The sequence below is a fragment of the Podarcis cretensis genome (genome assembly GCF_951804945.1).
Source record: "Podarcis cretensis genome assembly, chromosome: 3".
Classification (NCBI taxonomy): Eukaryota; Metazoa; Chordata; class Lepidosauria; order Squamata; family Lacertidae; genus Podarcis; species Podarcis cretensis.
Window position 1 is genome coordinate 84,928,908 of NC_137172.1, and position 12,426 is coordinate 84,941,333.

The following is a 12,426-nucleotide window of genomic DNA, read 5'->3' on the forward strand; positions in this document are numbered from 1 at the left end:
GTGAAACAAACTGGAAATGCCAATAGTAAGTTCAAACATTCATTTTCTAACACAGATGCACACAAACCCGAAGAGCTATAAATCCTACATAATCTTGGGAGAATGATTTTAAATAATTATTTGAAATTAATCCTAAAGGAGCAAGATTACAGATAGCTAGTTTGAGACTTGCCCTTATAAAGATTTCCCATGCTGTCACACAAGTAGAAGAGAATTAAGAAACAAACACTGTGTTACACCAACACCAGACCCAGTGCCCCAAGTCTCACTTATGTGGGGGTGAGAGAAATTGCAATTACAATATCACAAAGTTATACAACTTCTCCCACTGGCAATCAAGAATTTTACTTGGTTTATGCCACTGATTAAACCAGATAATTTTTTATTTACCAAACCACACCCGCACCTTCAAATGATCCCAGTGTCTTGAACAAATATAGACTTGCAAGAGTTTGTAAACATGTAACCTCGTAAGCATGTAATTATAAGGTATTAGCCACATTTGCTGCAACAAAAAACAGCAATAAATAATCTTGTAGTATAAGCAGATATATTGTGGCATCGAGCTCCATGGACTAGTGCCCATTTTGACAGGTGTATGAAGTGCTTTCCCCAGTTGGCAAATGCATATTTCCATGGGTAGAGACTAGTAACCAGCTTAAAGGTAAAGTAAAGGTACCCCTGCCCGTACGGGCCAGTCTTGACAGACTCTGGGGTTGTGCGCCCATCTCACTTAAGAGGCCAGGGGCCAGCGCTGTCCGGAAACACTTCCGGGTCACGTGGCCAGCGTGACATTGCTGCTCTGGCGAGCCAGAGCCGCACACGGAAACGCCGTTTACCTTCCCGCTGGTAAGCGGTCCCTATTTATCTACTTGCACCCGGAGGTGCTTTCGAACTGCTAGGTTGGCAGGCGCTGGGACCGAGTAACCAGCTTACTTATATGTAAATGTGAATAGGTTTGGACTGCATAACAGCTATTTGTGAAGTTTTATTACCTATGCTGTAAATTGCCCTGTGAACTTTTGAAGAATGGTGGTATATAAATTTAATAAATAATACCAGCCACCACAATGAGTTTGGTTTCATCGGTGCAATGCTACTATATTTTAGGATAGCAACACTACTCAAGCAACATCCTCAAAGCCTGTCAGTTGCATTTAGAGTGGAGCCTCGGATCCTTTGAACTCTTTTGACTATGAAGGCACTTATAATCTCTTCCTTCCTAGCCAACATTAAGTCCTGGTTTAAGGAGATGAATTCTTGTTTGATTTAAAAAATGCAGTGGCTCCAATTTGACCAAGAAAGAGTAGTTTATGGAGCTCATATTTTCATATGGTTGGGGGCAAAGGAGTTTGGTGATAGTGGAGAAATAGGCAAAGTGTTACTCCCTAATTAATTGTGGTTAGGGCTTTTTGTTTGCCCAGGTCTTAATAATATACCGTATTTTTCGCCCCATAGGACGCACCTAGCTTTTTTTGGGGGGGGGGTAAAGAAAAAAAAATGATTTCCCCCCCAGGTGCGGGGCTGGGGCAGGGGAAGCTTCCCCCGACCCCAACCCCCAGAACAGGCTGCTATCTGCAAGCCGTGGGAGCCACGGCTAGCGGAGCAGTGCGCTAAGCCCGAAGCTTGGGGCGTGCTGAGCTCAGCGCGCCCCAAGCTTCTGGGTGCCGGCAAGGTCTCTGCTAGCCGTGGGAGAGCTGTGTCTCCCATGGCTAGCAGATAGCTTCCTGAAGCCTGGTGAGCGAGAGGGGTCGGTGCACACCGACCCCCCTCGCTCTCCAGGCTTCAGCGAAAGCCTACACTCGCCCCATAGGACGCACACACATTTCCCCTTCATTTTTGGAGGGGGAAAAGTGCGTCCTATAGGGCGAAAAATACGGTAATTAACTTCCATGCTGACACTGCTACTTTGCATACGTTGCTTTGTTGCCAGTATTTTTTATTGCTGGACTATATTGTTAGCAACAACATGCTACTAATGGAAGGATGGGGCATATAAATCCTCTGATACAACATCGCATTTTAGAGATGTGACTTTAAGCTCGATTTTTAATTTCATCCAGGAAGACACGGATGAAAATAAACATCAAGTCCCCCGTCCCCAGCACGGGAATAAGACAAGGGGAAAAACCCTATGTTTTATTTATTTAGTAGGGAAAAGGGCTGTAGCTCAGGAGATGAGTAACTAGATAACCTTTAGAAGACATCTCAAGGCAGTCCTGTATAGAGAAGCTTGTTGATGTTTAATGTTTTATTATGTTTTTATATATGTTGGAAGCCACCCAAAGTGTGTGGGGCAACCCAGTAAGATGGGCAGGGTGCAAAAATTATTATTATTGTATTATTAAGCACATGCTTTGCATGCAAAAGGTCCCAGGTTCAATCCTCATCATTTCAAGATAAGGAGCTGCAAAAGCCTGCTGTGTGAAACCGTGGAAGACAATACTGAATTAAATGGGTCAGTAATCTGGCTTCCTATGTTCCCAGCAGGACCAGATTTATGGTAGGTTTGATGAGGCCCTAAGATACTGAAGCTAATGGGGCCCTGTTGTCGCTGTTTTTTGGGTTGAATATATCCTAAATGGTAATTTATGGACCTAATAGGTATCTAAAGCCATTTGCACATAACAAATTATGGACTGTACTTTTCCATGTGTAAGACTAGGTTTTTTTTACTAAAAAAAAATGTTATTAAAATAATGTTATTAAGAAACCAGAAGCCTCTCTACTTGGAATAATAGGGCTGGAATTGCCCAAAAAAGATGTTGGACTGTTTTTGTATGCCACAACTGCAGCAAGAATTTTGCTAGCCAAAAATTGGAAATTGCAAGAAATACCAACAGTGGAGGAATGGCAGATGAAGATGTTGGACTTTTTGGAGCGGCCAACCTGACTGGAAGAATACACGATCAGAAAGAGGAGGAACATCAAGAAGAATGGAAGAAATTTAAGGACTATTCAGCTAGATATTCTAATATAACATAAGTAGAGTTACTTGTTAGTACCACATTGGTCTAGGATTAAAATATGTTGAATTGTATAACATTATGGATTGAAAATATTATGAAAAGGAAGGAAGATAGTAATTTGAATAAGTTAATTTTATTGAAAAGTGGATATTGGAATACTGCTACAATGAGAGCTATTGAAATTCAGTTAGGAGGGATTTGAGGAAGTCACTTAACAATGGAAACTAACGGTAAATTGGGCTTCTAACAGTTAGGTGTTTATATGTTCATTTTTATTTTTAATATTGCAATGTCTTTCCTTTTTGTGTTTTAAATTTGGAAAATCAATTAAAAAACTGGGGAAACAAAGAGGGGGTAGTCATACACGGGGGCAATCTTGCCCCATTTTCTTACTTCTAGGTCACCGAAAACAGGGGGCGTCTTATACATGGGGGCATGTTACACATGGAAAAATATGGTATTTAGTTGTTGAATTGAAACACAACTAAATATAATTATAATATTTATATATGGTATTATAGTAGTTTTTTCTTCCTTTAATGGGGGGGGGGGCAAGAGAGTAGGGCCCTAAGCTATAGCTTGTTTAGCTTATAGGCAAATCCCGCACTGGTTCCCAGCACTGAGAGCGGCCAGTGGGGAGAAGCCACCAAGGGACCCCCCCTCCCAAGGTCAGCTCTCTTATATTGTATGTGGTCAGCTCACCCAAAGCCCAAGGGATGCTTCCTTGTGTAATATTCCCACACGGTCTCTCACCCGTCAGGGGAGAAAAGGCCGGGCGAGTAAGCAGGCAACGGAGGGCAGCCTCCTCACCAACGAGCCAGACACCCGCAAAGGCTAAACTGCCCCCACCCCCGGACCCGGGGCGGGCCGGTAAGACGAGACTCACCGTTTGTTTTTGATTTTTCCATGCCTCCCAGGACGCTCCACGGAAAGGGGCGGAGGGGGTTATAACAGCTTTCCTCAGTTTAAATTCCGTCACCAACCGAAAACTGGCTCCTGATTGGCCGGTTCTGTAAACGCCAAAAGGATGCGCCCAGCTCCCGATTGGCGCGCCGTTTGATTGACGAGCCGGCGGGCCGCTTTCTTTCCCCCTCCACACACTCCGCCCGCCGCCGCCGGCTTCCTATGGGCTTGCGCAGAAGTGGACGCGAAAAGGGTTCGGCGGCCCTCGTGACGGGGAAAGCCGAAACGAAGCGAAACCTTGGAACTGGCAGAGCGCGCGCTGCAATGACGTAGAGGAAGCCCCGCCCCTCCCTGCCACCCGAGGGTCATTCCGCCCCAGCCAGTCCGTTCAATCCGACTCTGCGGGATGAGAGCGGCTGTGAGGGGTGACGTCATGGAAGGCGGGAGGCCCCGCCCCTTCTTGGGCTCGTGAGGTAACAAAACAGGAGCGCCGCTGAGGCCGGAGGTGGCAGGGAAGCCCAGCGCGACAGTGGTAGCTAGTCTCCACGCGCCTTTAATGGCCATAGGGAGACTTGCGTCGTCGTCGTCCCCCCCGCCCCGCCACCCTCCGAGCTCTCTAGCTGCTTTCCAGCGCTGCTTAGGAGCAGCCTTGGCTGCCTCCCTTTGCACAAGGAAGATCATTGGTGGGGGTGGGAGACGACGACCCCAAAACTGACCCAAAGAATATGAAACGGACTTGACAGCGCAGTCTATACAGGCCCCAGTGTTTTGACTTTATAAAGGAAATAAATTTGAGGATCTTGGGAGTCCAGCAGGAAATCAAAATTCTCACATTAAACTCTTAAGTTTCTCTCTTTACTTTATTGTTATTTTTCTTCTAAAAAGGAAAAAGATCAGTCTGGACGTTTAAGGCTGCAGGCCTTAAACTTGAACTCAATGGGAAATACTTCTCTCTGTGTGAGAGAGAGTACAAAATGGTGTGCCGAAAGCCAAGTAGGTTACTGCTGTGGTGGAGTGGGTAGTTTGTGGAACCTGTTGCAACAAGACATTCACCATGTAATATCCAAAAGTGAGGTATTTCGCATGGCAGCTCTAAACAGGTTTGTCTGCAAACAATTCCCATTTACTTCACTGTGGGCTTCCTTTCAAGCAAGTGTACAAATTGTTGAAGTCAGTAAGATCAACTGCATGTGTACATAGGTTGTGCAGTCTTTAAGTAAAGGTGCAGGGGCGTTTGATGATATCAAACAAATAAGAATCATGTCATTAATATAAATACCTAGACAGCATCTTAGTTTGCAAGTGCAAAAGTTCTCTGGTGGCCAGACTTGTGCATACCCCAAAACCTCCTGATAAACCTCATAGCTTATTATACCCACAAATGTTCTGCTCTGTCTTTGTCCTGCATTTGTTATGCTATAGCAGCTCCTCTCTTGGGAGAAAAGCAATGACAAACCTAGACAGCATCTTAAAAAGCAGAGACATCACCTGGCCGACAAAGGTCTGTATAGTTAAAGCTATGGTTTTCCTGGTAGTGATGTACGGAAGTGAGAGCTGGACCATAAAGAAGGCTGATTGCCGAAGAATTGATGCTTTTGAATTATGGTGCTGGAGGAGACTCTTGAGAGTCCCATGGACTTCAAGAAGATCAAACCTCTCCATTCTGAAGGAAAGCAGCCCTGAGTGCTCACTGAAAGGACAGAACCTGAAGCTGAGGCTCCAATACTTTGGCCACCTCATGAGAAGAGAAGACTCCCTGGAAAAGACCCTGACCTTGGGAAAGATTGAGGGCACAAGGAGAAGGGGCGACAGAGGACGAGATGGTTGGACAGTGTTCTCAAAGCTACTAATGTGAGTTTGACCAAATTGCGGGAGGCAGTGGAAGACAGGAGTGCCTGGCGTGCTCTGGTCCATGGGGTCACGAAGAGTCGGACACGACTAAACGTCAACAAAAATCAACTAACTATAAATAAAGGTAAAGGGACCCCTGACCGTAGGTCCAGTCGCGGATGACTCTGGGGTTGCAGCGCTCATCTTGCTTTATTGGCCGAGGGAGCTGGTGTACAGTTTCCAGGTTATGTGGCCAGCATGACTAAGCCACTTGTGGCGAACCAGAGCAGTGCATGGAAACGCCGTTTACCTTCCCACCAGAGTGGTACCTATTTATCTACTTGCACTTTGACATGCTTTCGAACTGCTAGGTTGGCAGGAGCTGAGACCGAGCAATGGGAGCTCACCCCATTGCGGGGATTCGAACCACTGACTTTCGGATCGGCAAGCCCTAGGCTCAGTGGTTTAGACCACAGTGCCGCCCGCGTCCCATAAATAGCAACTCACTAATTTTTATACCATAATATTTATTTATCTCATGTAATTATACAGTGCTTGATTGTAAAAAAACACACACCTAAGAACCCTCAAAGTGGTTTACAAAGAGAGAGAAAATTGTCAGTAAAAACAACTCTTTAAAAAACATTCAAAAAATAAAATCAGCAGTAAACTATAAACAAATTGAAACATACATTAGTATTTTACAGGCTGGGTAGGCTTTTCTAAACAAAAAAGTTTTTGGTGGGTGCCAAGAAGATGGCAATAGTTCCAGAGTGCAGGTGCTGCCACACTAAAATACTAATTTTTTACAAATATGGAATGGTGGTTATAATAGTGCTAGTTCTGCAGATCAAAGTGGTCATGTGGCCATATATGGGGTAAGGCAATCTCAGAGGTAAACAGGTCTCAAGTTGTTAAGGGCTTTACACCCATGAAACTTGGCCCAGTGCAGTTTTCTGAGCACAAGCATTATAGGCTGACAAGGAGATTCCAACTAAACCCGGATAACTTTTGGACAGTAAGAGCTGTTTGACAGTGGAACAGACTCCCATGAGCGGCAACGGACCGTACTTCATTGGAGGTTTTTAAGCAGAAGAAAGATAGCCATCTGTCATGGATGATTTAGTTGAGATTTCTGCATTGCAGGGGCTGGACTAGATGGCTGTCTGTGGTCCTTCCTGCTCTATGATTCTGTGATCTCACTGTTTTCAGCAATTGTGCTACAACTTTCTGGACTAACTACAGCTTCTGAATCAAGCGCAAGGGAAGCCTCACATAGAGCACATTGCAGTAATCCAGTCTTGAAGTAGACAACGCATGAACTGCTGTGGCCCAAATTCCCCAGCTGAGGAATGGTTGTATCAATTGCAGTTGGTAAAAGGCAAGTCTAGCCACAGAGGCTACCTGAGCCTCCAGTAACAGAGCTGGAACCAAAAGTGCCCCCAGACTGTGATCCTACTCTTTCAGGGGGAGTGCAACCTCGTCCAGGGTGGGCATGACCAATTTCTTGGACATAGGAAATATTCACTGACAGTGCCTCTGTCTTGCTAGGATTCTAGTTCAGCTTGGTTTTTCTCATTCATCTCACAACTGCATCCATGCACTGTCCCAGGGACTGTATAGCCTCTCCTAATTCAGTTGTTAATACACATACCAGTCCAATACATTTTAATACAGTAAATAAAACACTAACCTATCTTAAAGGGACTTTTGCTAGTTAACTGGGTTTATAATGCACAGCCTAAAACCATTAATGTAAATACTTCCTTAAGGTTCTTAAGAAGCTCTGGTAAACCATATTTTTAATAGATGTGTCTCCAAAGGAAACATTGAAGAATAATTCTGTCAGTATAAAAAGTTCAATTAACTGAATCATCCAGGTTACTATCCCTATTTCATTGCTAACAGATGACTGTGCTCTTATCACATAATGCTAAAAATTAAATCAAAGCCACTTACTTAGAGGAAGATTAGATGGATATTAATGTGAAAGTCAGGATACAGAATCATTCTTGCAAACAAGTACACACCTTAAGGTAGCTGACACACCTATTACAGTAGGTGTTGTAACAACAGCACACACCTGCAATGTGTGAGACAGTGAAGTGTTCAACTTGTTATGTGGAAAAGTGCTTTAGATTTGACCATACATGTTACTCTAATTTCAACATAACACCTAAGCATCACTTGGGCACATTTTTATGCTCAAGAGTCGACAAATGAATCTTGCAAAAGTATATTCACCACACCTAGTGTGTGTTAGATGTTGTGATAGCAATACTTTAAACAGATATTCAAACAACCTTTTTTAAAAAACGAATGCACTGTGTAAAATTGCATGGCAAACAGAAAGTCTTGTGTGTCTGTCATGAATTTATCAGTAATTTGTCAATACTGTAGTTGGTTTATCTGCAATATTAAATAAGACTGTGAGCATAGCCTATATGTGATGCAAGGGAGGCAGGTCATACCTACCTTCTTCAACTATATTTTTCCTGTGCTCTTTGCCCCACTTCCCATCTTCATGATACAAATATCCATGATACAAATATAGATATCACAACCACATTGAGGCCATCTCAGTGATAGCCTCGAGAATGTAGACCTCTTGAGAGAGGTGCCTCTAGTACCATATTTTTACAGCTTCTGTTGGTTGCTAAATATGTGCTTCTTTACTCTGGCCTTTGCAAATTGATTAATTGGTTTTAAAGGGACCATTGTTTTCCTTTGGGAATCCTCCCCACTACCTTTTCAGGCTTTCTACTTCTCTCCTGCCTTTCAGTGACTAACTAGAAGAGCAGGGATGCAAAGAACGACCCCTTTCTGAGTGCTAATCATCTAGCATTACTGGGGTGAGGGAATAAGGGGGCAGTCCAAACATATGCAGCTCTCTCAACTGTTACTCATAAGGCTTGGCTTCCAAACCCTTGAGCATCTTGGTCGCCCTGCTCTGCATACATTCCAGCATGTTAATATCTTTCTTAAATTGTGGTGCCCAGAACTGGACACAAAATTTGAGGTGTGGTCTTACCAAGGCAGAATAGAGTGGTACTATTGCTTCCTTTGACACAGACACTTCTGTTGATGCAGCCTAGAATAGCATTCACTTTTTTTGCTGCTGCATCAATTTGTTGATTCATGTTAAGCTTGGGATCTACTAAGATCCCTAGATCCTTTTCACATGTACTGCTGACAAGCCAGGTGTCTTCCATCGTAAACTGGTGCAGCTGGATATTCCTGTCTAAGTGTAGAACCTGACATTTGTCCCTATTAAAATTCATTTTATTAGTTTGGGCCCAGTTCTTCAATCAACAGATTGAAGGGCATCTTGAATCCCCCACTCTGTCTTAGCTATCCCTCCCAGTTTAGTCATCTGCAAATTTAATGAGCACCCCCTCAATTCCTTCGTTCACGTCATTTATGAAGATGTTAAACAACAACGGTCCCAAGACAGCACCCTGTGGTGCCCCACTTGTCAGTTTTTCCCCAAGATGATAAGGAACCATTATTGAGTACTCTTTGGGTTCAGTCAGTAAACCAGCTACAAATCCACCTAACAGCTACCTCATCTAGCCCACATTTTACCAGCTTCTCTGCAAGAATATTATGGGGGACTTTGTCAAAAGTGTTGCTGAAATCAATATACATTACGTCCACAGCATTCCCCTAATCCACCAAGCTTGTAACTTTATCAAAAAAAGAAGTTATATTTGTCTGGCATGACTTGTTTTTGAGAAACCCATGCTGGGTCTTAGTAATCACAGCATCCTTTCCTAAGTGCTCAAAGGCTGTTTAATTATCTGTTCTAGGACCTTTCCTGGTATCACTGTCAAGCTCACCGGTTGGTAGTTACCTAGGTCTTCTTTCCCGCCCTTTTTGAAGATAGGGACAATATCTGCCCACCTCCAGTCTGCAGAGACCTCACCTGTTCTCCAGGAATTCTCATAGATAATAGACAGGCTCTGAGATTACATCCACAAGCTCCTTTAGTAGCCTTGGATGCAGCTCATCAGACCCTGGAGATCTGAATTCATTTAAAGTAGCTACCGGTAAGTGTTCCCTTACAACCTCTTTTCATGTCTTGGGCTGCAGCTTCCTCCTTCCATCATGTATTCTGTTTATCACCAGGTTGAACACTGCTTTCTTTTTGGGCGAAGTAGGTGTTGAGCGATGGGACGCTGGTGGCGCTGTGGGTAAAAGCCTCAGCGCCTAGGGCTTGCCGATCGAAAGGTCGGTGGTTCGAATCCCCGCGGTGGGGTGCGCTCCCGTTGCTCGGTCCCAGCGCCTGCCAACCTAGCAGTTCGAAAGCACCCCCGGGTGCAAGTAGATAAATAGGGACCGCTTACTGGTGGGAAGGTAAACGGCGTTTCCGTGTGCTGCGCTGGCTCACCAGATGCAGCTTTGTCACGCTGGCCACGTGACCCGGAAGTGTCTCCGGACAGCGCTGGCCTCCGGCCTCTTAAGTGAGATGGGTGCACAACCCTAGAGTCTGTCAAGACTAGCCCGTACGGGCAGGGGTACCTTTACCTTTACCTTTAGGTGTTGAGCAGTTCTGACTTCTCTCTGTTACCAAGTAGCATTTCTCCATCTTCTCTATGCAGAGAACCTACCACTTGCTTGTATTTCCTCTTGTTTCAAACATAGCTGAAGAAATCTTTTAAAATTATTTTTAACCTCTCTTGCAAGCTTGAGATCATTCTGAGCTTTGGCCCGCCTGCCCAACTTCTCCCTGCAACTGTGGCTACTTTTGTATACTCCTCCTTCATGATTTCCCCCTTCTTCCACTTCTTATATCTTCACTCATCTCTAAGCTCCTTATACAGCCACACCGGTTTCTTTAGATGCCTCCCACTTTTCATTCTTGTTGATATTGCCTGCATTTGTGCCTTCAAAATTTTAACTTTAAGAAACTCCCATCCACCTTGGACTCCCTTCAGAGTATTTCTGACCATGGGATCTCACCCAGTAGTTCTTTGCCTTCTTAAAGTCCAGAGTGCATGTCCAACTACACTCAACTTTCCCTTGCCACTGTATCATGAAATCAGGAGGTCATGATCACTTCCTCCCAAGTTCCCCAGTACCTCCACTTCATCAATCAGTTACTCCCTGTTGGTGAGGACCAGGTTCAAGTTAGATGATCCTCTTGTTGCTCCTTCCACCTTCTGGGAAATGAAACTGACATCAAGGCAATAGAGGAATTTGTTGAACCTTACATTTTTGGCAGAGTTTGAGTCCCAATAGATATCAAGGGAGTTGAAGTCTCCCATGACTACTGTATCTCTCCTTTTTGAATGCTTGGTAATCTGCTCTAGGAAGGCATCATCCAAGTCTTCAGTCTCGTTTGGCAGTCAATAGCAGACCTGCACAGTAAGGTCACTGCTATTTCTTTCTCCTACAATTTGTACCCATATCTGCCTTCTGTGCTCCAGGTAATGGATCTCTTCACAAGTGTACACATCCTTTACGTATACTCCTCCTCCTCCCTTCCTGTTTGGTCTATTCCTTTTGAACAGGTTATACCCCTCAATTTCTACATTCCAGTCTTGAGTCTTATCTCACCAGATTTCAATAATGCCTATTAGGTGTTAAGTGCTCCAATTGGTCCTGTATGTGGGTTTCCCATAAGCATCAGATTACCTTCTTGAGAAAATTGTATGGTTCTGAATGAATCATCTTCCTGCTCCCAGACAGATATGAAGCATGACTTCAGCCATATTAACACCTTTTAAATAGACAAGCCCTTGACCTATTCCTTAACCTTGCCAGGAATAATGCATAATTATTGGAAGCACTCTGTCAACAGGACTAGATAAGAATCCTTCAAGGCCTACATTTTGAGGCCCCTCCTTTGAAATTGCTGATCTGCTATTCTCTTCCTGTTTCACTGCTATTAAAACCAGGATGTCTATGTTCATGCCACACATTCTTATTTATTATTGGATATTATTTTCCCGATTTATCACCCAGGGTGGTGTACAACATTAACAACAGAGCATAATAATAAAAACATAACACATAGCATAATGATAGACAGCATAATGATAAAAGAATCATAATAACAGTCCCCTCCCCACACACATATTTAACATGCTATAGATTATTTAATAGCCGAATGCAAGGGTAAAGAGGAATGTTTTTGCCTGGCGCCTCAAAACATATAATGGTGGCACCAGGCAAGCCTCTCTGAAGAGAGCATTCTACAAACCTCTCGGAGAGAGGGGACATAGAGCTTGTCTTGGATGACAAGCACAGGGTCCGTGTCAGTCTGTATAAAGTATTGAGGTCCTGAGCCATGTAAGGCCTTATAGGTCAACACTAGCACTTTTAATTGGGCCCAGAATTGGTGTTATATGCTCAATATATGTCTTGTTCTGGTAAGTAATCTGGCCATTGAATTTTGCACCAGTTGAAGATTCTGAGTATCTTCAGAGACAGCCCCATGCATGAGGCATTGCAACAATCCAACCTAGAGGTCACCAAAGCTTAGCCCCATGTTCATACATGTGGGTCACAGGGATTCTACCCTCCCCCCATAGCATTACTGCTTCTATTGCAGAGCTACACTGTCTCAAGTGCAGTTTTGAGGGTTTCGTAGATGGCATGCTAGGAATGATATCGCCTTGTTTGTGGTGTTTATGATGAAGCACTTCAACCCTGCCAAATTTGTCATTTATATTGGCTCAAGAGAAGGCCCTACCCAGTGACACTGCATCACTACATGTTA

General features: G+C 44.0%; 1 protein-coding gene across 6 annotated transcripts in view; it reads right to left on the reverse strand.

Moving 5' to 3' along the window:
- The window catches only part of TTK (TTK protein kinase), a 40,292-nt gene extending 29,305 nt beyond the window's left edge, over nucleotides 1-10,987 (reverse strand). For 2 of the 6 annotated variants that reach the window (XM_079970434.1, XM_079970435.1), the window contains exon 1: nucleotides 3,672-3,846. Coding sequence is in view for 2 of the 6 variants with exons in the window: in XM_079970432.1 (XP_079826558.1) it covers nucleotides 10,652-10,739 (88 nt within the window). In the remaining 4 variants the exon portion in view is untranslated. The other 4 variants (XM_079970432.1, XM_079970433.1, XM_079970437.1 and 1 more) reach the window with 4 other exon arrangements.
- Between the last annotated feature and the right edge of the window lie 1,439 nt (nucleotides 10,988-12,426).